Genomic DNA, 25,048 nt, shown 5'->3' with positions numbered 1-25,048 from the left:
CCCGAAAACTCTTGGTATGCCTACCACACTCATTTCTTTGAACGTTCAGAAAGCCATGGATTAAAGTTTTCCGTCTTCTTTCTCCCGCAGCCACAAACGACTGCACTTCCTGTGCTGCCAATGCCACCTGCGAAGAAGTCGCTGGCGTTCGAGAATGTACGTGCAACGACGGCTTCGTTGGTGACGGCTTCAGCTGCAGTGACGTCGATGAGTGCGCCTACTGGTGGACCAATAACTGCTCCGCAGGCTACTGTGAAAACACCTTTGGCTCCTATGTTTGTCGTTGCTACGGTGGCTTCCAAGCAACCGAAGGAAGCTGTATCGATATTGATGAATGTTCTGGCCCTGACCTGAACCAGTGTGATGGGAACGCAACATGTTCCAATTACTATGGCGGTTATTCCTGTGGGTGTAATGAGGGGTATCTGGGAGACGGATACTACTGCCGCCAGCGTGCATGCGATCCGAACCCCTGTCCCTTTGGCAATGAGTGCACAGAAACCTCTGACTCCTACCTCTGCCTTGATCCATGTGAGAGCTACGCCACACTGAATGATTACAGGAGAAGCTCGTCCTTTGGTGTCATATCTTATAATTGTGACAATTATTTGTATGGATGGTACCGGTTCACAGGCAGCGGCGGGGTTCGGATGCCAGAGACCTGCGTACAACCCTATAGATGCAATACGGCGGCTCCGGTGTGGCTGAATGGGACACACCCGACAACTGAAGATGGCATTGTTAATAGGACTGCGTGTGCCTCGTGGTATGACTGGTGGTATTGGTGGAAACCGGACAGCTGCTGTGTGTGGTCATTCACAATACAGGTCAGGCAGTGTCCTGCAGGATTCTATGTTTACAAGCTACAAGGTACACCAGAGGGTATATGTGAGATATCCTATTGCACTGGTAAGTACAACTAATTCACAGCTTTTAATATATTGGTAAAATGATTTGACAGGTGATTTGTGATTGCGCTTCCCAAACAGAACAGTACACATTAAAATAGTTCGAGCGTTTTCTCTCAATACCGTCGTCAACTCAGTAAAGCAAACATGCCTAGTGCGAAAACATACAATCTTTGAACTCGGTGCAATGTTTCTAGTACCTATCAGAGGCATCAGTGTAGTGGGAGTCAAGTAGTCTATGACCAATCTTAACGTTTTGTTTTGTATAAAGGTACATATTTTCTACATAGCATTTACACAGGTGTTGCCATTTATTTTCCATGTTGACTGAAAGTAGGGCCATGACTTGGTTCTCGTGCGAGACATGATAATTCTTCCCTCCCTCAACAAAGTAAATGTATTGCAAATTATTTTCTGCGGTTCTCCATGTACTGTTCAGTATTCCAGTTTGTCATCTATAACAATTATATGCAAAGGGAGCTAATCAGAAATAGACACAGGGGCCCAGAGAAATGCATTGAGATTACATCCAAGTGAATAGACCTCTTCTGCGAGATAAGGTGTTTTCTTCAGTAAAGATGGCCTGCAGAGTGCTAGCAGGTTAAATTTTACATTTGCAATGTAATGATAAAGGTGTGAATGATGTAATGCAGGGTTATAAAGGCAGTTGTTTCTAATAACGGGCGCGATGCTGAAGTTCTTCAGATGCTGTCATTATGATGCAATTTCCGTGAAATATTTTCACGGGACCCTGTGAAATATGGATAGAGCTAAATGACTTGAAGAAACACTGATTGATGTCTCACACGTTCAGGTATAAAATGACTTCACCCAAAAAAATAACAACTGGGTCCATACTCACAAGTCTTAGTTATTTTGATTTGATCTTATGAAACAGAATTATCTTCTTGTGTTCTGGGTTAGGTTAAATATCTTTCTTATTAACTACTCCATGTGAGAAAACAGGATGGCATGCAACATGCTCTGTTACTATGGTCCAGGGCGCGGAGGGGCTGTCCATGCATTTCATGGCGCAACTAGTGAATTGAGGTTGGGGTATAGCTTTGTGTTTGCAGAAACATATCTGACTCTTTACTGCGTTTTTTTCAGTAAAGTTCTGTTATGTACTTTTGGGCACATTCATTCATACTCTTCCTACTCTGAAAATGGTTTGGAATTTCAGCCAACCAAGGGCAGGAGTAGCGGCCCTTCCAAGATGGAATAGGAATACATCATCCCCAAATTTGGTGGGAGTTTAGGGTAGGGTTTTCTTCATGGGGAAGAACATTTTCCTGTAGAGAAAGACTTGTGCAACAGGCATAACTCCCCTTATTTTTAAATCTACGCTGTGTACAGTGTAATAGTAGTTCAAAGGAGACGTCACATTACACTGCCAGCAGTAAGTCCGGAAACCTGCACCTGCTGCAGCTTTCCAAATGTTCTTCTGGAGTCTTTGTGGGTTAAAAAATAAAAATGTAAAAGTACATTCTGAAAGTTCTATTTTTTTTGTGCAGAATTTTCCGCCCTGATTTTTTAGTGTCCAAAGTTGTAAACATACTGCTAGTAAAATTGAAGTTGTAGTTTGTGAATACCAGAAAAATAGTAAATCTACATACACCTTTATGACTCAGGCCCAGAGATATCAATAACTTACTTTTTACTCTTTTCCATGACTTGTGTGTGTGTAGGTGGGTGTTTTATATATATATATATATATATATATATATATATATATATATATATATATATATATATATATATATATATATATCTCTGCCACTCCACTCCGCAAGCAGGACGCAGGCGCTCTCTTCTCCCGAAAAGACACATGGAGCACAGACCCAAGTAAGTGGAAAAATTGTCGGTTTATTGAGCTGTTACTCAGTCGGCCATTACGCGTTTCGGTACTGACGTACCTTGATCACATGACACAGTAAATGGTCACCTGGTTTCTTATATACCAACATTTGCATTTTTTTCTCTTTTTTTGGTGATGCAATTTTAAAGTGACAGTGCTCTAGTAATTACAAATCTGTACATTGGTTGTTGTAACATTTGTAGGCTCTATGACGCATTTTTGCGCGACATTTCATGTCGGTCTAAATACCATAAGATACATTCACATAACGATATATACATGTACAAGTCATATTTACATTTGTTCCTGTGCAAATTTTGCAATAAAGTGCATTTGATCACGGTATAAATACCATAGAACAGATTATAGAGAGTATTATAAATATATAAATATAAATAAATATATATACATTCGTTAAAAAAACTCATTTTCTTTACAGCTCTATTCTTCTTTATACAAGACGTGCAAGAACGCATGTGCAAAATAATGCTTATTCATAATTTCATGTTACATATATGTATTATCTTTGGGATTGATTTATTGGAGCCGCTTATATACTCAGGACAGATTATAATGTGATTTAAAAAAAATCCTATTCAGAAGCCTCTGATAAGGATGGTTTTGTAAAGAAGAAAAAGTGTTGTTGTGTAAACCCTGATGACAAAAAGCAGAAAAAGAAAACTTCCCTAAAAAAGTGTTGCGACTTACAGTTCATAATTTTTTATATATATGAATTGTTTTGTTAAAAAACAGTTACCAATAAAAACTTTTTTTATTTTCTATTTCTTGTTTTATGTTGAGGCTCTATTTATCGTGATACACTGGGATTTCATTTAAGTTTACCAAGAGAAATTGTTTATGGGTATATCTTTTTATTCTGTCTGTTTTGATATACTCCATTTTAAGAATGTTATTATTACCTACTTTTTGACTGTTTTTATAGGCTTGTATACAGATCTTCAGTTATATTAAGCCCATACGGTTGCTTAGAATCTAGCTTTAATATGTAGCTGGCTTCTAATCTTCTTAATTTTTCATCCTGATCCCCCCCTCTCTTACTTGGGGGTATTGTGTCAATGAGGTAATATTTAAGTAATTTAACATCTCCCTGGTGTTTTTCATTAAAATGACCGGCAACTGGGTAACTAGGGTCTTTGTTTTTAATTGCACGTATATGTTGCAATATTCTTTTATGTCCCTGCAATTTTGTGCTTCCCACATATTTTAAATTGCAGGGACACTCGAGGATATAGACCACGTATTCCGTTTTACACGTTAGCATGTGTTTGATTTGTTGGTCACCTTTCCCAAATGCTAAGGTAAAACTCTTTTTATTCACTCCATTTAAGCAAGCTTTACACGTTTGACATTTATAGAATCCTTGTCTCTGGTTAAACCAGTTCTTTTTGGGGATTTCTATTGGATTGTTCACTACTAATCGGTCTCTCATATTTGGTGCTCTCCTATGAGTGACCGTTGGCTTGTTTGGTAAATGTGGACCTAGTATTGGGTCATTTTTTACCAATGGCCAATTTTTTCGAATAATTCGACCGATTTCTTTATTTTGTTTGTTGTAGCTTACAATCATTCTGAATTCGTCATCTTTTGGTATCTCTGTTTTTGATACTTGCGTGTTTGTCTTTGCTAGGGCTGATTCTAGAAGTGAACTTCTGTCTACCTCGTTACTTTTTGTTATTGCATTTTCAATGCATGTTTTTGAATACCCCCGTTCTAGAAATCTGTTCTTGCTTGACTCTTGTGCTTTAGACAGTTCTTCCGGTGTGCTGCATATGCGTTTGATTCGTAACATTTCACCATATGGAATGCTTTCTACTAGATGTTTTGGGTGATGGCTGGTTGCGTGTAAGATGGAGTTTACAGCTGTTGGCTTTCTGTGTATTCTTGTCTCCAAATTGCCATGTTCTATATAAACCTCAACATCTAGGAATGTTACTTTTGTGGGGCTAATGTCTGCAGTAAAGTTCAAGTTGATGTCATTTTGGTTAAGTTTATCAATGAATGTTTCAGCCTCTGTTTTCGTGCCTTGCCATATAATAAACAAATCATCGATATATCTCCACCAACATTTTACATGGTCACTCAGTATGTTGTTGAAGTTACGATGGAGAATCAATTCTTCCCACCACCCCATATGGAGACAGGCGTAGCTAGGGGAGAAACTTGCTCCCATAGCTATGCCTCTTATCTGTTGGTACAGGCTATGCTGGAAGAGAAAGATGTTATTGTATAAACAGAATTCCATCATATCTAATAACATTTTGCTGTGTTCAGCATAAACAACGTCCCTTTGTTTGAGATAGAATTCTGTAGCCCGCATGCCATCTCTGTGACTAATACTCGTGTATAACGAGGTAATGTCCATTGTTATCAACAGGAAATCTGATTGCCACTTTATATCTTTTATTTTGGCCAAAAAGTCTCCTGTGTCTCTCAAATATGAGGGTAAATGTTGGACATGTTCTTGTAAAAAGTGGTCGATATACTGCGACATGTGTTCTGTTAGGCTGTTTATCGCAGAAATTATCGGCCTGCCAGGTGGGTTCAGATTATTTTTATGAAGTTTCGGTATGAAATATAGCACCGGAGTTGTTGGGGTGTTATTTTTCAAAAATAGAAATTCTTCTTTATTTATCAAACCTTTGCTTTTCCACGCAAGTAGCTTGGCATATAATTTTTCATTTGTCAGTTTCAAAATGTTTTGGTCACATCTGCGATAACAGTCCTGATCCATAAGTTGTTTCTGGGCTTCTAGTAAATAGTCTGTTTTTTTCCAGATAACTAGATTGCCTCCTTTATCAGCATTTCGTATCACCACTTGTCTATTTTTAGATAGCTTGCTCATTAGTTGTTTATATCTTTTTTCCATCTTTCTTTTCTTCCTGTTTTTTGGTTTGTTTATAGCCATGTTAAGGTCTTTCAGTTCTTTCGTGATTTGTTCATGGTAGATGTCTATTCCATCTCTTGGCATAATTGGGACAAACTTTGAGCGAGGTTTGAAATTGGTAGTACAAGTTTTATTCACTTCTGTTACATTTTCTGATTCAGTGTGTGATTCACCGTCTTCTGTTTGTGTTGTTTCCATTTCCGCCAATTCCTCAATGAAGTGTCTTTCTTGAGTATTAAATATTTGATCTCTTTCATTTTATATATATATATATATATATATATATATATATATATATATATATAGCCTACTGGCAGTCGCCAGTAGGAAGTTATAGTTAGGATTATTTTCAATGCAAAATCTCAACATTCTATTGTGAATAACTTTGGCGTCGGTTGAGGAATCTGCCTGAAAATTTACTCAAATTAGCCTCGCGGCGCTCCAGTCCTTCCCTGAAAGTTTGGGGGGATTCGTGAAGCGGGGGCCGAGATAAAAGAGGGGTCCCAAAACGTGTTTTCCCCATGTTAATTTCCATAGGGCGGTCGACCTCACCTTTAGCCCGAACGGCTGAATGGATTTCCACCAAACTTGGCAAAATTGTAGGGACTGGTAGCCCGATGTGCCTTTGCTATGTCTCAAGATATGTGCTCCAGTGGATTTTGAGTAATTTAGGTTAAAAAAATATATATATCTATGGCCGCGCCCCGGTACGCGCACCGGGGAGCGCACCGGGCGAGCCACGCGACTTGCGCACGGAAAGCTGATTGGCTCTCGGGTGTCTGTAAACATTCGAAACAGTCCGGAGCGGCCGCCATCTTGTGTCTCGGTAGGATTGAGACACAAGAGGTGGCAAAAACAAAGGGGGAAATGACCAAAAGGGGGCAGGGTAGACCCCCCTGATCCCCTAGATTTTCACGGGGGGAGCGCCCGGTACGCGCACCGGGGAGCGTACCGGGGAGCGTACCGGGGAGCATACCATGGGGAAAAAAGAATGACAGTTTTAAAAAAAATGTAGCTGTTTTAAAAAAAAAAATCTTTTTGTTGTTTTTTTTTTTTTTTGATTTAAGTACCTACATGTAGGTATCAATGTAGAGACTTAGGGGCAGATTTACAAGCCACTTGCGCCACTTTTGCGTCACTTTTGCCATGTTAAACGTGACGCAAAGGTGGCGCAAGGGGCTTGTAAATCTGCCCCTTAAATTGTTGTTGTTTTTTTTGATTTAAGTACCTACACGTAGGTTCCAATGTAGAGAGTTAGGGGCAGATTTACAAGCCCCTTGCGCCACTTTTGCGTCACTTTTCCTATGTTAAAAGTGACGCAAAGGTGGCGCAAGGGGCTTGTAAATCTGTCCCTTAAATTTAATGTACACCTTCTCCTCTGTAGATATCTTGCATGTTGTTACAGAAGTTATTGTGGTATATGGAATCCATACCATAGTCTGTCAAGAAAGCAGAAACAGATAATTTAAGCACTTCCTGAGAAGGCCTAGTGGTTGATGGGTAGTGTATCCTGCTCCCTTATGATGAAAAAGAGATGTATATTACACATTGTAGATAATATAGTGGGAGAAAGGAAGTAACTATGAGTAAACTTACTATGTAACACAAAAAAGTTGCACAGTATACTATGAGTCTCATTTTTATAATATATTCCTGTTGGTACTACTTCATGAATTACATATAAAAATGAATAATGTCTCAAACAATTTAAAATTATTAAATATAAATTTATTCTTCTGATTATTTTTCAAAATTCAATAAAACTTGTAACATAATATTGTCCGACATTTCCTCATAATTATTAGTACATGATTCCATTTGTTCCAAACATTCTATTAACTGTTGGTCCAAAGAGTCATCCATGAAATCAAATTCATCTTTTTGTTCTTCTGGATTTTCCACCTTTACTTCGAAAGAAATAACATTTGATTGTTTTTCTCCTTCCATTTTCTTTCTGAAAATTGCATATAAAATAACTATATCAGTAGAGTAAGGGTACTGTTGGGTTTAAGTTCAGACAGGTACTTTTGAGTTTTTAACAGTGAAGTAATTTTTTGGCAGTGTATGGTTTGAGGCAGGAAGTAGAACTATTTAAAAGTGCATGTGATGAAGCCTAAGTAAATTCATAATTATACCAGAGAAGCCTAACTCAATCCATAATTATAACAGAGAAGTTTATCTCAATCTCTAACTCTTACAGAGGGACAGTATATAACTATCCGAAAACGTTTTGCCAAATTAACTTAAAGTGCACAACATAGTTCCCCTTCAAAAATATTAACTTACCTTTTTCAAAGGAGTTGACGTTTTCTGTGAAAAATCTTTTCAAATGTACCTTAGGTAGTATTAGTCAAAATGGCTGTGTTTCCCTCTTGTTTTTCATATATATTGATGTACATAACCAATCAAATGTCAGCACATAAAAGTAAAAAATGTAAGTAACATTTTAATTGGTTGAAAATTCTAACACTTTCATATGTGTTTTTGTCATGTAATTTACCTCAGGATATTTAGACAGGGCTACAGCCTAAATGGCTCAATGGAATACCATCACATTTGGGAAAATGGTATTGACTGCTATGTAGTAGGGTCTATTCCATATTTGGTGAAAGTCTGTCCAGTGGTTTTTATGTAATTTTATTTCCCACATTTTTTTTGGGAGCGCTTACCGGTGCGCGCCCCGGTACGCGCGCCGGGAGCGCTACGGGAGTCCGCCATTTTGTGTTTCGGTCGAATTGAGACACAAGATGGAGGACAAACAACGTTGGGAATGGGTAAAAGGGGGCACGGTAGACACCACCTGACCCTCTAGGTTTTCTGAGGGGAGTTTAGGAGGTGCATATATGCAAAAAAAAAAAAGAAAATATAAAATTTCGCGGGTGGCGCGCCCGGTACGCGCACTGGGGAGCGTACCGGGGAGCGTACTTTGGTGAAAAATAGTGAAAAAAGTTAGAGGAAGATAATCATTTTGAGTGATCAGAGGTAGGGTAGCTCTGAAAAGAGCTTTTGGGTTCTGTGGCTGATTTAGGTACCTATAAGTAGGTTCCAATGCACAGTCTTAAATTCAGGAGGAATATTCTATTCCCCTCATCTGAGAAGTGCACACCATCTCCTCTGTAGATATCTTGCATGTTGAAACGCAAGTTGTTGTTGTATATTGAACCCATTCCATAGTCTCTCATGTAAGCAGAAACAGATTTATTCACATGCTTCCGTGCTTTTTCAAATTGGACAAAATTGGTTGGACAGTTCCATTTCTGTCTTTGACATATATTGGAATATACCAAGGCAGTTTGTGGAAAAAGTGTCATCAATTGACCAAAGGTGTCCTTTAAAAGCATTTCCAGACCTACCCCAGTCAAAGTGCCCAAGTCATTTCCACCACAGTGCACTATTAAGAGGTCAGGGTTTGGCAGATGCAAAAAGGTTTTCACCAATGGTATCAATTGGTGACATCTCAATCCTCTCTGGCCAATCCACTTGATTTCCACATTTGGTAAATCAAGGTTGTGAACATTTCTGTGAGCTGCATACCTTTGAGCCCAGTGGATATAGCTATGTCCAATAATCCAGACAGAATACATGGTGAGAGAAGGTTCTGGTGCAGTCAGATGAAGTGTAGGAATGAAATGGTAGTTGGAACAGTAGGAGTTTACAAAAAAATAACTGTGGAGTTTCACTGCTCTTGAATCACAAGCAATGATTGGTGGTTTCAGATAGTTGAAAACTGAAAGTTAGGGTGCATGGTTGTGTTCTGTGAAAGAAGTCATTTGAATGGTTAAGAAAAAGTAATTTAAAGAAACATTGCACTAGATAAGCTGGTGTATTGAGAGGTCAAACATTCTTGCTGAGTTGATTTGCAACATTGTAGAATAAACTTTTAAACCTGAGAGTTCAGTGAGGAGGCAGTTGCTATGGTAACAGGTAGAAAGGGCTGAAGAGGGAAGGGTGTTGGTTTGAAAATAGTGAGGGAAGAGTTTTTATTGGATGACATGAGGCATATGCGTGTAGAATTAGAGGTTTTCTGTGCCAGTCATGGTTGCAGTGTCTGGAGTGCATACCTTTTGCTCTGCTAAAGAAAAATTGGTGTGTGTGTCTGACACTGTTCTCAATTTCCCAAAGCATTTGTAAAGGTAAGAAATGATTCATTTAATTTAGGTAGAGACTTGTATGCTCTATGGAGAAGATTTGGAAGCAGATTGCGTTTTTTTAATGTTGCTTTGTGTCATGTTTTTTGATAATGCTTGGTTAAAACATTTTGCTGCATAGAGGATTTTTTTTTGCCCTCCCTACCTTTTATCCTCCCCCACACCCTTCCAAGGAGGAGGAGAGGTTGCACCGTCTCGACCCTAAGAGGGCGGTGTCTTTTTACCTGGACAGAACTAAAGACTGTCGTTTGGATGACCAGCTCTTCATTGGGTTTGCTGGCTGCAAAAGAGGAAGAGCGGTCCATAAAATAACTTTGTCAAGATGGATCGTACTTTGTATAAAGATCTGCTACTCTTTGGCCGGTAAGGAACCTCCAGAGGGTATAAGGGCTCATTCTACTAGAGCTAAGTCGTCTACCTCAGCTTTGGTTAGAGGTGTTCCTTTAGAGGACATTTGTAGGGCGGCAACTTGGTCTTCCCTCCACACGTTCGCGAAGCATTACTGCTTGGATTCCGAGGTGAGGAGGGACTGCCACTTTGCGCGCTCTGTCCTTCAGGATTTCCTGGTTTAGAAGAGTGGACACCCTCCTCCAGGAGTGGGACTGCTGTGGGACTCTATTCACAAGGTGAGGAATCCACACGGCAGATGTATCTATCAGAAGAACAAGTTACTTACCTTCGGTAACGCTTTTTCTGGTAGATACTATCTCTGCCTGTGGATTCCTCACTGACCCGCCCGCCTCCCCGTTGCCCACTCTTCTATACCAGGGTTACTGTAATGTATTTTCTTTATTGTCAAGGTGTTGTTTATTTCAAATGTTTTATTGCATTTGTTTCACACTATGTGTGTTACCTTGATGTTTGTGTACTGTGTATACTATGTATATTTCTACTGTCATTGGTCCGTCCGTGTGCCTCGATGGCACGGAAAAAAGGGCGGAACTGATGTCATCATGCCGGCGTGGGCCTATTGTAGGCATCGGTGACGTCAGCGGAGTCGCGTGCAAAGCCGTGTCTCTATGACGTCCAAGTCCACATCGGCGCGAGGCTACGAAAAGATTTTTTTTTCGATTTGCACGGGGGGAGCGCTCGGTACGCACACCGGGGCGCGCTCCAGCGCGCTACGCGAGTTCGCGCGCGGAAAGCTGATTGGCTCTCGGGTGTCTGTAAACATTCCAAACAGTCCGGAGTGGCCGCCATCTTGTGTCTCGGTAGGATCGAGACACAAGAGGTGCCAAAAACAAAGGGGGAAAAGACCATAAGGGGGCAGAGTAGACCCCCCCTGACCCGCTAGGTTTGATGTGGGGGCCAAAAAAGGGCCCCGCGGGGCAAAAAAAATGTTTTTGTTTTTTTTCGATTCGCGCGGGGAGCGCCCGGTACGCGCACCGGGGAGCGTACCAGGGAGCATACCCTGGAGAAAAAAAGAAAGCCAGTTTTTTAAAAAATGTAGCATTTTTATATAAATTGGAGGTACGCGCACCGGGAGCGCTCCAGGGCAAAAAAAAAAATATATATGAAAAAATAGCATTACATAAATATATAATATAGGACTCATTTTAAAAAATATTACATTACTTAGGTATAGAAATTTGCTATTAAAAAACCTTTGAAATTCACTGAAAAAACCATAGGTTTCACACCAGTTATAGTTAGGAATTAGCATTTAAAAAACCTATGAAATTCACTGAAAAAACCATAGGTTTCAGACCAGTTATAGTTAGGAATTAGCATTTAAAAAACCTATTAAATTCACTGAAAAAACCAGAGGTTTCCCACCAGTTATAGTTAGCTGGAAATTTTACTGACATAAAACCATTGAAATTCCCACGTTATAGTTAGTTGGACTCACTATAACTTGCGCGCCTGCAATGCACTGCTGATGACATCACATATTACATCACTCATGATATGGTCAGTGACATCACTCATGACATCACTGATGACACCATCCTTGTGACAGAGTGACAGACCTCCTTTCAGTGTAATGTAACCCTTGAAACACATATTTAAAAATAGAAACTAACATATTAAAAAAAATGGAGATACCCATACCAGTTAGAACAACCAATTCAGTAATTCCACCATCTATATACACATCCACTCATTCACCAACAGTTCTATATAGTCACTCATACACATATACACTCATCATATGTAGTGAAACACCTATACATCCTGTTACACACCGACAGTCATCCAAAAGTTACTCACACACATACTCACACATGCAAATAAACTATTGAACATCCATTTATTTGCATATACAGCTATACACACACAACCACCTTACTTCTAAGGAAACTTACACATACTTACTCTCTTAAACAATCACTTATAGAAACACATACTTATTTAAACAGGAACTCTTACAATCTCTCACTCTCACATATACTCACTTATATACATCAATACTCACATATACTAGATTAAAACATATGTAGTTACTGATAAAGACACTAGTGAGACAGTCATTCACTCACTAACACACACATATACACACTCATCCACCCATAGAGTCCTGCACATATGCTGTCTTCAAAACACATACAAACAGTGAGTCAGTCATTGATGCATCTATGTGCTAAGTAACACCCCCACCAAACCATACAGACACTTATACTGATACTAAAAAAAACATCTAATAACCCATATACACACACATGTAGCTACTAACCAACCCATGCAGCCACTTATACACAAAGTGAAACACTGATACAAACATTTAAATATTTAAACAATACTCGCTAATATATGTATTCACTAAGATACACTGAATAAGCCAGTTAACCAATCAATTTTTTTAAAAAAAAACATCCATTAAGACACTTATTTAAACATTTATTCTTCCATCGACCTTTACATATACATATATAAAACATATTTATTTTTCAGAAAGACATACATTCACTGGATGGTGTCATCAGTGATGTCATGAGTGATGTCACTGACCATGTCATGAGTGATGTAATATGTGACGTCATCAGCAGTGCATTGCAGGCGCACAAGTTATAGTGAGTCCAACTAACTATAACGTGGAAATTTCGATGGTTTTATGTCAGTAAAATTTCCAGCTAACTATAACTGGTGTAAAACCTCTGTTTTTTTCAGTGAATTTAATAGGTTTTTTAAATGCTAATTCCTAACTATAACTGGTCTGAAACCTATGGTTTTTTCAGTGAATATATATATATATATACCCATTACTTACTGATAATGGCATTACTCCTTGTCCAATTCCCTCGCCTTCCTTCTTAACACGTGAGGCCATCTGCTTCCACCAGACCCACCCTCAGCCTATAAAAAACACCGCCGCCCCACCACCTTCTGTACATAAACGAGTCGAGTAGAGAACTCGGTTGGATCGCACCAGGAGGGCGGAAGGGACCTAGAAGGAAGGCGAGGTAGTAGGACTGGGAGTAAAGCCATTATCAGTAAGTAATGGACGCATTACCTCCCGTCCCTCTCTCGCCTTCCTTCCTAACACGTGAGGAAAAAGCAAGCAAAAACAGAGCCCAAATCACAATACAAACCCCTAATTCCTTCGTAGAGGACAAGACCCTGTGGCCCAGGACATTATCCAAACGTTCCAGACCAGTAATCCGATAGTGGCACAGAAAAATGAAAGGAGAAGACCTAGTCGCAGCTCTACAGATTTCCACCACAGCGGTACCCTCCAATACAGCCACAGTAGCCGCCATACTGCGGGAAGAGCACCCCATACCCCCAGAGGAGGATCCACCCCCTTCACTTCATAAGCCAAAAGGACCTTAGACTGAATCCAACAACTCAAAGTAGCTGAGGATGCTTTCTCCCCTTTCTTAGCCAGACCAAAATTAACAAACAAACCCCCCCTTCTGGAAGGACTCCACTACATGCAAATACCACAGCAAAGTCCGCCTCAAGTCCAAACAGTGCAAGCGACAGTCCTCAGCCGTGGAAGGATCAGGGCAAAACTCAGGCAAAATCACCTCCCTTCTAAGATGGAAAGCCGAATTAACCTTAGGGACAAAAGACGGAACTGGCACCAGCACCACCCGGTCCAAAAATATCTTGTGGAGTGGATACTTACAGAACAAGGCCCCCAGCTCACCCATCCTCCTGGCGGAAGTGATGGCGACCAAGAAACATGCCTTGAAAGTCAAGAGTTTCAACTCCAGACCCTCAAGGGGCTCAAAAGGAGGACCTGACAACGCATCCAAGACCAACTGGAAATTTGAACTGGGAAAGGAATGAACAGGCAGAGGAAAAAGGCTCAAAAGACCATGAAAAACTGAGGCATCAGGCCCCCTTCAACATGCAAAATGCACCAGGAAACCCTCAATGCTTGAATGGCTGCCTATTGCACCCACAGATAAGCAACTGGCAAACCCAACTGAGCCCCATCCTACAGGAACTGCATAACCAAAAAGAGGTTAGCTACAGTAGGATCAACCTCCTTACAAGCACACCAGGCCGAAAAAGCTCTCTAATGCCTTGTATAAGAGAGAAGCATAGAGGACCTATGAAAAGCCTGAAACATCACAGCCAACTGATCAGGGACCCTCAACCCGACTAAGCCCCTCCGCTCAACTGCCATGCCGTCAAGTGCAACTACCTTAAGGTACCCAGGGGAAGAGCCTGCAAAATCAACGGAAGCAGGACAACAGGAAGAACCCACTCCAGATCGCAACTCAACAAGCTAAGGAGAGGAAACTAATTTGCAAGAGACCACTTGGGCACAATCAACACCACCTGTGCCCGCTCCCTCCGGACCCAAACCAGAAAAGCACGGTCAAACGGGAATGGAGGGGAAGCATAGAGCAGGCACTGACCCAGGGAACAAAACCGCCCCACCTTGGCATTCCTCGGGACCACAAACAGGTCCACCATAGGGGTGACCCAACGAACCACCAACTGGCTGAACAAACCGGGAGGTAGGGAGAAATCCTTGGATGAGGGAATGTCCTTGCTCAATAAATTGGCATGAACATTCTCCACCCCTGAATGTATAGAGCAGACAGTCCGAGAACCCAGTCTTCAGCCCACAGGAAGATGTCTCTGGCCACTAAGGTCAGGGATCTGGACCTGGTTCCACCCCTGCTGGTTGACATAGGACTTTGCCACCAGATTTTCCGTCTGAACCAACACCATCTGTCCCCGCAGAGAATCCTGAAAATGGAGCAGAGCTAGCCACATCGCCTGCAACTTCTGCCAGTATGAAGACATCCGGGATCCCTGTAGAGACCAGCACCCCTGAACCTACTCCGACCCCAGCCATGCCCCCCAAAAGGACAGGCTGGCATCCGAAGTCACCAGCGGAGCTGAGGGTGACAGCGAGATCCTGGACAGAAGATGACGCTGGCAGAGCCACCAGGAGATGTTCTCCCAGACCAGGTCTGTTATCTGCAGTGGAATGAACAGATTCTGGGCCCCCGGAGACCACACAGCCAGAATCCAGTTGGCCAGGTGAAGATGGTGAAACTAGGCCCCGGGCACAAGAACCACCACTGAAACGAAATGTCACTGCACCATCAACCACTCCACCACCAGGAGAGCCTCCTGGACATCTAGGCCAGAACCTGCGCCTGTAATGAGACCAGGCGCCTTTCGGACAGAGTAACACGACCCTCCAGAGTCTGAAAACGAGCCCCAGTGAAGACCATGTCCTGAAAGGGGGGCCAAAGAAGATTTTTCCCAGTTCACCAAAAAAATGTGTTTCTGTAGCACCTCCAAGACTCTTTCAACCTGAGCGACCAACAGAGACTCCTCCACTGCATGAAGCAAAATATTGTCCAAATAAGGATGAACTAACACCCCCTCCGCATGAAGGATAGCCATGAGCGGTGCCAGGACCTCTGATAAAAGCCTCGGAGAGTACTTGAGGCTGAAGGGTGGAGCACAAAATTGAAAATTGGCACTACCCACCACGAACCACAGGAATCGCTGAGAGGAGGCTGCAACAGGGATGTGAAGATAAGCGTTCTTGAGATCCAAAGAGGCCAGAAAATCTCCTGGCTGGACCAAAGGAATTATTGCTTGAATGGTCAACATTCGGAAGTGAACAGCCCAAACCAAGGAGTTGACCAACTTTAGATCCAGAACGGGCCGAAAAGCTCCAGAGACCTTCTGAACTAGGTTAAAGTAATATTGGGGTTTCATTGTTACTAGGATACACTTGGCACCCAAGAAATGTGAGTAATGTAGAAATAAGAAGCAGGTTTGTAATTTCAGCAGTGCTAAAGGCGAGGAAAAACACCCTAGACCCTCTAATACATCAACCGTAAGGTCTATTACAAGAAAGGCTCCCTGTTTTCTGTTTTTACCGATTTTTACAGACAAAAACAGACAGAAAACAAGGTGCTTTTTGTCAGCATTTATTTTTTTTAAATGGATAAATACAGAAAATGTGCTTCTTTTAAGTGACTCTTTGTGCTGTCTTTCATGCTTTCATGAATTGTAGCCCAACAGTTGAGCAGATAGACAGCATGGTAAATGAAAAAACAGGATGACATTTCTTTAAATAACTGCATTTGTCAACATACATTTGTAGTATAATGCTAATATGTGTCAGTGGATGTACTGTTATGTAAAATTTGACAACTTAGTTAAAACAGGACTGACATCAAAGTATGAGTACGCGTCTATCATTTAAATAAATATGGAAATGTACAGTTTTACAACTACATTTATACGCAAAACACAACATAAATATGGATAAATACAGATAAAATAGGCTCAATAATAAATATAGATGAATACAGACGGAAATGTAAAAAAAAAATACCATAAAACCGGGAGCCCTAATTACAAGTAACGCTTATCCTCTGCGCACACATTAATCATGTACATAATGTAACAAGTAATTAAATACAATCAAAGAAAGAGAGTAGTTAGTTTCTGTTTTTTTCTTTGGTCTTTAATCCGAATCGCCCAGCCAACACGTGTTTCGTCAATAGGGTAAGCCCACAACTTCTTGAGGGCTGTCAGGCTCTCCTGTTTGTATATCAATGCCCTCTCCGCCAGTTGTAATTCTGACCTGACTGATCTGGTGAGCATTTAAAACTCCTGCTAAGTGCAACAGAATTCCATATATTGACCCTGTAATGTAGACCGGTGTATCTCCCGTCAAATGGTCTGGGTAAAAGACGCTGTGAATGGTCTGAATCGTTGTCAGCGAGTACGCTGAGAGTAAAGTAGACTCCTTTGATGATGCTTCTTCCTGCACTTTTCTTCATCTTTCTGGACTTCTGTAGCCTCTTTCTGCATTTGTCTTGCTTCTTGCTGCACTTTTCATCCTCTTTCTTCACATGTCATAACTTTGTAGGCATAGTTAGAAATTAGCATTTTAAAAACCATTGGAATTCACTGAAAAAACCATAGGGTTCAGAGTCGTTATAGTTAGAAATTAGCATTTAAAAAACCTTAGCAATTCACAGAAAAAAACATAGGTATCAGGGGTGTTATAGTTAGCCGGCCATTTCACTCCTGCAAAACCATAGAAGTTCCTCTCTTATAGTTAGTTCTGCTAACTATAACTCGCGCGCCTGCAATGCACTGCTGATGATGTCACACGTTGCATCATTCATGACATGGTCAGTGACATCACTGATGACATCTCAAATGACATCACTGATGACATCACTAATGACATCATCCAGTGAATGTGGTTTAGTTTGAAATTTAAATATGTAAATATATATACATATTTATATATATATTTCACACAAACATCCTTCACAGGAAAGTTCGCACTCCGGATAAGTTTCACCACAGTTTATTCAAGCAAAGTAACTCGTTTCGACATCAAAAGCTGTCTTGATCACACAATTGCATATTGTAACAGGAGGTCCATACATAGGTATACAACACTAAGGAAGGACTAAAAGTTAGATAACTAGTGTCCAAATCCTAGTATGGCGGCCATCTTGTAATGGTATATACATATAAGTGGTAACACTGTCCTACCACGTTTTATGTCCTTAAATACATATATGACCAACTTAAAAGTATGTTATGTACATGATCTTTGTATACAAAGAAGTTTCATACATATACACACAGTTACATATAAGGATAACGCATTCTTTCGACATAGTGCCTAAATATTGTCGCAAATCCTATTAACTGCTTATTCACATCTATATGTACAAGGATTGCCAAGGGTATACTATATACATATATAATCTATTTACACAAAATTCAGTATATCCACCGGGCTGCTGATATCTATGGTATCATGTCTATTTACATCTCTATTTATATAGATATACAGATTATATATGTTTATATATGTATGTATGTATGCTACTCACTCGAGTTGGATTATTGGAGAGCTTCATTTGCCTGTCTGCTGTGGCGCTGCGAGGTCTGCACCCTGCTGCTGCCTGTCATCTATTGACAGGCGGGGATTTCTTCACATATATATATATATATATATATATTCGCTCAAACAACACCACGAGTACGAGTCACTCTAAAAGCGGGTGCCAACAACGCGATGGTGTCCGCGTCTTTTACAAATCCAAGCTCCAATTCCTTCAAACATACCCAGCCGGGTTAGAAGGATAGTCAGCACTCACGAAAACAGCAGCAGCAGTTTCAGCAGAAAAATGTATTTATCGAACAAACGCGTTTCGGGAATGAGTTCCCTTCGTCAGTGTTAATATATACACATACATATATATAAATGCATATGCATATATATGAATATATATGTGTATATGTGTGCGTGTAGAGAGGTAGAGGTAGAGAGGTCGCGGTAGAGAGGTAGAGACTAGTAGAGAGAGAAGTAGAGAGAGGTAGAGAGGTAGAGAGTAGAGAGTGAGTAATAGAGAGTAGAGATTGAGTAGTAGAGAGTAGTAGAGAGCAGTAGAGAGAGTAGCAGAGAGTGAGTAGTAGAGAGTAGTAGAGTGAATAGTAGAGTGAGTAGTAGAGAGTAGTAGAGAGTGAGTAGTAGAGAGTGAGTAGTAGAGAGTAGTAGAGAGTAAGTAGTAGAGTGAGTAGTAGGGAGCAGTAGAGAGTGAGTAGTAGAGAGTAGTAAAGAGTGAGTAGTAGAGAGTAGTAGAGAGTGAGTAGTAGAGAGTGAGTAGTAGAGAGTAGTAGAGAGTGAGTAGCAGAGAGAGAATAGTAGAGAGTAGTAGAGAGTGAGTAGTAGAGTGAGTAGTAGAGACTAGTAGAGAGAGAGTAGTAGAGAGTGAGTAGTAGAGAGTAGTACAGAGTGAGTAGTAGAGTGAGTAGTAGAGAGAGAGTAGTAGAGAGTGAGTAATAGAGAGTGAGAAGTAGAGAGTGAGTAGTAGAGAGTGAGTAGTAAAGAGTGAGTAGTAGAGAGAGAGTAGTAGAGAGTGAGTAGTAGAGAGTAGTAGATAGTGAGTAGTAGGGCATGAGTAGTAGAGAGCGAATAGTAGAGAGTAGTAGAGTAGTAGAGAATGAGTAGTAGAGAGTGAGTATTTGAGAGTAGTGGAGTAGGAGAGAGTAAGTAGTAGAGAGTAGTGGAGAATATTACAAAGTTTGGCACAGCACCACTTGCACAATAAGTCCAATCAAATCATATCACTTAGAGTCCTTATTGAAGCGCTGAATTCTATTACAGGACCGGAGGCTTCAGATTATGCTTCTCAAACTTTACTGCATCAACACAGCATTTTCTCAAGTAAACAATAAAATTACTACATTTCCCATGAACACCATGGTTATAGGCACGCCCCCACAGTCCATAAGAACCCCTTGCGTGCACATGACTTCCTCTTTCTTTGCTGCTCAAGCCAGAGTTAAGTGCACCTCCCCTTGGGTCCCCTCACTCTGTTTGTGCTTGGGTTTTTCCCTGTGGGGCTATTCTTATTGATTGCTGTCCTGTTTATGGGCTTTGGCTTGCTGGGGCGACTCGCTCCGTATACTGTCTATACTGTTGTATTTTGGCTTAATTATCTCTTATTGTATGCGCGCTAGTGATGTGTTAGCGAGCGCTGCAGCACTTAGCTCTGTTCTCGTTGTTTGCTCTTACGAACCACTTTCCTCCGATCGGGTTCTGCCCGCTTGAGCTCGCGCTTCGAGGGCGCTGAATTTCACGGTCTTTGGCCGGCGGGGAGCCCGCTGCGTAATCACGGAGCCCAGTACCGGTAGCCTGTGAGGCGCGCAGTGGCTTCCCTTGTCGGCCCTGACGCAAGCGCCGGGTGGCTCTCGGTCGACGCGCGCGCCCCAAAACGCTGCCAAATTGGGCTTGTTTTCAGTAGGTTTTTGGCAGCGTTTGGGCGGCGCGCCTCGATCCGACTCCCCAGCTTACACGGAACGCATTTTCGCGCGTTCTGCATACCGGCGGACCCCCTGTGTGAGCGCCTGCCTAATTGATCGGCTGGCTGTATAAACTGTGGGCCCAGAGTGTGCACACGCTCCAGGGACTTGAGGGGCCAGGATCTTGATCCTTCTGACTACAGCGTTGCTGAGGGGGTTTGGGAAACGTTGCCAGTTACTTGTGTGTGCTTGGGCTGACCCCCCCCATTACCCCCATTCACCCAGTGCTGTGTTCTGGACTGCTCTGCAGTGTGTGTGCCTTCACAATGGAAGGTTGGGTGCGCTATCCTGATGAGGAGTATGATGATGGGGAGGAACTTATGGATGGACAGCCGGAGGCTGTACTTGAGGACAAGATTGTCGATGCTTTGGATGCCTCGGTCCAAGCTTCAGTAAATAAGGCAATGGAGACGAAAGTCCCACAGACGGTGCAGCAGGCACTTGCGGAGGCACTACGACCCATTAGAAAACAACTGAAGGGTTTTGCGAAACGACACGGTTATGAAGATAAAAAGAAGAATCAGGCAGCCACTTCTTCAGCGGCGGACTCAGCTGACATCGTTCAATGGCCGCACGCTCAATCATTGGCCTCTTTGCCGCCAAGAGACTCATATAGTTCGCAGTATGTGGGTGGCAAGGCCAAGGCTAAACGTCCTATCCCCGTGGACACTGACACTTCCAACACGGACACGGGGACCGATACTGATACGTCGGAGGAACTCCCTCCTCGCCCGAAAAAGGCCAAAGTGGATCCTAAGCCGGCTGAGGACAGGATCAAAACATTCGATTTTGACCCTACGGAGATAGTCCATCCCCGATCTTCGGATTGGATCCCGCCACCGGCGGTCTGTGAGTACTTGCATGAAAATCTCCGGAAGGGCTTCAGTAGGGAAGTTCGGACCCGCTTGCGGTCAGAATGCCCACGCCCTGAACTTCCAGACGGCGTGGCAGACACTCCAGAAATCGACGCAAGTATGCTTACCTTCTTGCGGAAATTCTCCAAGGACCCCAAAAGGGGACTGGACAGGGCTTGGCGGGGCTGCCAGGACAAGATGCTGGACGTCGTGGGGCCCCTGGCAAAAATCTTGGAGATGGCCCTGAAGGCTAAGGAGGGTCAAGGGACAGTGAACCCGGATATCCTGGCGGGCTGGGCTCAGCGCGCCATTTGTCTTCTTGGCAACGCCAACTGCGCGATCTCCTCGGAGAGACGCAAATCACTATTGCTCCGGATGGACAGCAATTTGACGGAGCTGGCTGATGCGGAGCCGGGACCTCTGGCAGGAGGTTTCCTCTTTGGTGACAGGTTTGTCAAAGACATCTCAAAGTACGTCGGTACTTTTACCGCACTGGACAAGGCCCAGAGTGGGATAAAAAGAGCCCTTACACAGGGGGTTTTCACCAGGGCCGGACGAGGCGGGGGTCGCTCGTCAGGCCGAGGATACCAACAAGGATCCCAGCGCGGTGACTTTGGCCGCGGACGTGGAGAGTGGGACTCCACCCGTGGCGGCACCTTCTATCCGTCCAAGAGGAAGTTCAACCGCGGACGTTTCCAGTCGGGAAACAATAGAGCCAACTTCAAATCATACCAGAATACCGGTGAGTGCCTCAGATGTTTCCCTTCTTCCATTGGGGGGCGCACGCAGCATTGCATGGCGCAGTGGCGAACTTTGACGCAGGATGCGTGGGTGCTACAGACGGTGCAGGGCTTTCGCCTAGAGTTCTATTCCAGCCCAGCGCAGGCGTTTCCCCCTCCACCTCTCCATTTTTCCCTACAAGAGCGCAGTTTTATAAGCGAGCAGGTGGAAGATTTACTGAGGAAAGGGGCGATATCTCGTTGCAGACAAAGTCCCCGTACTTTTCTCAGCAACGTCTTCCTTGTCCAGAAAAAAGGGGGCGGCAACAGGTTGGTGCTAAACCTAAGAGAGTTCAACCAATACTTGACGTACAACCATTTCAAGATGGAGGGTATTCACCTCCTGGCAGACCTGCTGCAAGAAAAGGATTGGTTCGTACGCCTAGACCTAAAGGATGCATATCTATCTATACCGATTTTTCCACCTCACCGCAGGTTTCTACAATTCATGTGGGAGGACCAGTGTTACGAGTACTCGGCTCTTCCCTTCGGTCTTTCCTCGGCTCCATGGTGCTTTACAAAGGTGATGAAGCCAGTGGTAGCGTACCTCAGGGAACGAGGTGTGAGACTAATTATTTATCTCGACGACATCTTGATCATGGCACAGGACCAGATCACTCTTTCACGACATCTGAACATGACTACAGCCTTGCTGCAAAGTTTAGGTTTTGTGATCAATCTGAAGAAGTCTGTGATGTCTCCGACACAGATGGTAGACTTCTTGGGATTCATGATCGATTCCCAGACCTCGCAACTACGCCTCCCTCAGGCCAAGTTGCGGGACTTGAAACAGGATATAAGGAAGTTGCTAGACAGACAGGTGGTGACCCTCAGGACGCTGGCCAGAGTTGTGGGTATATTGGCATCGTCCATCCAGGCCATATTTCCGGGGCCGTTGCATTACAGGGCACTACAACGCCTCAAAATCCAACATCTACAAAGAGGCCTTTCTTATACCGATTCGGTCCCTCTGTCGGAAGAAGTTCGGATAGAACTACAGTGGTGGCTCAGCCACGTAGATGCATGGAACGGCAGGGCGATCTTTGGATCCCAACCGGAGGTAATCATCGAGTCCGACGCCAGCCGGTGGGGCTGGGGCGCGCGCTGTGGAGAGGTTTCTACAGGCGGCAGATGGTCGGCTCAAGAGCTCGATATGCACATCAACTGTTTGGAACTGCTGGCGGGGTCGTTCGCGATTCGCACGTTATCCCCGAAGCAGACATCTTGCTGCATCCTCCTCCGCCTGGACAATGTGTCGGCGGTGAGGTATATCAACAAGTTGGGCGGCACGAGGTCATCCATGCTTGTTCAGATAGCCAAGGATTTTTGGCACTATTGTCTGCAGAATCAAATATCAGTGATAGCGATTGCAGAGAGGTGTAACAAGGGGCATAGCCTCATTACACCTCTGCAATGCAGCCCCCTGGCGCATACTGGAGGTTCCAGGTGGGCTAGTTGGCCCCCAGGGGCCCTCAGTATGCAAGGGGAATTAGTTCCCCCTCTTCAAACATGCACGGGGGCTGCGTTGCAGAGAGGTGTAAAAAGGGGCGTGGCTTCATTACACCTCTCTGCAATGCAGTCCCCTGGCTCATACTGGAGATTCCTGGTGGGCTTTCAGGTCTTATATAGTTAAGAATTAGCATTAAAAAAAAACTTTGAAATTCACTGAAAAAACATAGGTTTCAGGCCTTATATAGTTAGGAATTAGCATTTAAAAAACCTATGAAATTCACTGAAAAAACCATAGGTTTGACACCAGTTATAGTTAGCTGGAAATTTTACTGACTTAAAACCATTGAAATTCCCACGTTATAGTTAGTTGGACTCATTATAGCTTGCGCGCCTGCAATGCACTGCTGATGACGTCACATATTACATCACTCATGACATGGTCAGTGACATCACTCATGACATCACTGATGACACCATCCTTGTGACAGAGTGACAGACCTCCTTTCAGTGTAATGTAACCCTTGAAACACATATTCAAAAATAGAAACTAACATTTTCAAAAAATAGAGATACCCATACCAGTTACAACAACCAATTCAGTAATACCACCATCTATATACACATCCACTCATTCACCAACAGTTCTCTCTAGTCACTCATACATATATTCACTCATCATATGTAGTGAAACACCTATACATCCTGTTACACACCGACAGTCATCCAAAAGTTACTCACACACATAATCACACATGCAAATAAACTATTGAACATCCCTTTATTTGCATATACAGCTATACACACACTACCACCTTACTTCTAAGGAAACTTACACATACTTACTCTCTTAAACAATCACTTATAGAAACACATACTTATTTAAACAAGAGCTCTTTCAATCTCTCACTCTCACATATACTCACTTATATACATCAATACTCACATATACTAGATTAAAACATATGTAGTTACTGATAAAGACACTAGTGAGACAGTCATTCACTCACTAACACACACATATACACACTCATCCACCCATACAGTCCTGCACATATGCTGTCTTCAAAACACATGCAAACAGTGAGTCAGTCATTGATGCATCTATGTGCTAAGTAACACCCCCACCAAACCATACAGACACTCATACTGATACTAAAAAAAACATCTAATAACCCATATACACACACATGCAGCTACTCACCAACCCATGCAGCCACTTATACACAAAGTGAATCACTGATACAAACATTTAAATATTTAAACAATACTCGCTAATATATGTATTCACTAAGATACACTTAATAAGCCAGTTAACAATCAATTTAAAAAAAAAAAAACATCCATTAAGACACTTATTTAAACATTTATTCTTCCATCGACCTTTACATATACATATATAAAACATATTTGTTTTTCAGAAAGACACACATTCACTGGATGGTGTCATCAGTGATGTCATGAGTGATGTCACTGACCATGTCATGAGTGATGTAATATGTGACGTCATCAGCAGTGCATTGCAGGCGCGCAAGTTATAGTGAGTCCATTTGTAGTAATCAGGGTTCCCAAGGCCTACATGCTCCGTAGATAACCCACTTACATTCAAGAACTGTTGGCACGGAAACTGTAAAATTCAAAGAACAAGTTTATTAAGACCCCATGGGGTGGTGGTACACTCCTACAGCCCCCTTCGGTAATGGAAGAAGTATCACACCGAACATCGGTGTGACTTGTTCTTTTATACAGTTTACAGGTAATAAAAGATAGGCGGCACAAAGTTACAAAGCATTATGTACATATATGGTCATGTTTTGGAACACAGCCAGCTCATTGGAGGGTTACAACCCCGCTGGTCAGTTTGGCGGCACATTCCTGAGG

The 25,048-nt window shown here is 42.5% G+C and overlaps 1 protein-coding gene across 1 annotated transcript in view; it reads left to right on the top strand.

The window, feature by feature from the left end:
• LOC147684910 (uromodulin-like) overlaps positions 1–25,048 on the top strand; it is a 566,426-nt gene that overhangs the window by 306,523 nt on the left and 234,855 nt on the right. Inside the window, exon 10 of the mRNA XM_086940797.1 lies at positions 91–909. Within this exon, the coding sequence (XP_086796923.1) occupies positions 91–909 (819 nt within the window). The remainder of the gene's footprint in view (positions 1–90; positions 910–25,048) is intronic.

The sequence above is a fragment of the Lissotriton vulgaris genome, chromosome 10, assembly GCF_964263255.1.
Source record: "Lissotriton vulgaris chromosome 10, aLisVul1.2, whole genome shotgun sequence".
Lineage (NCBI taxonomy): Eukaryota > Metazoa > Chordata > Amphibia > Caudata > Salamandridae > Lissotriton > Lissotriton vulgaris.
Note: the sequence above shows the minus strand (reverse complement) of the source record. Positions and strands in the feature narration are given on the sequence as shown.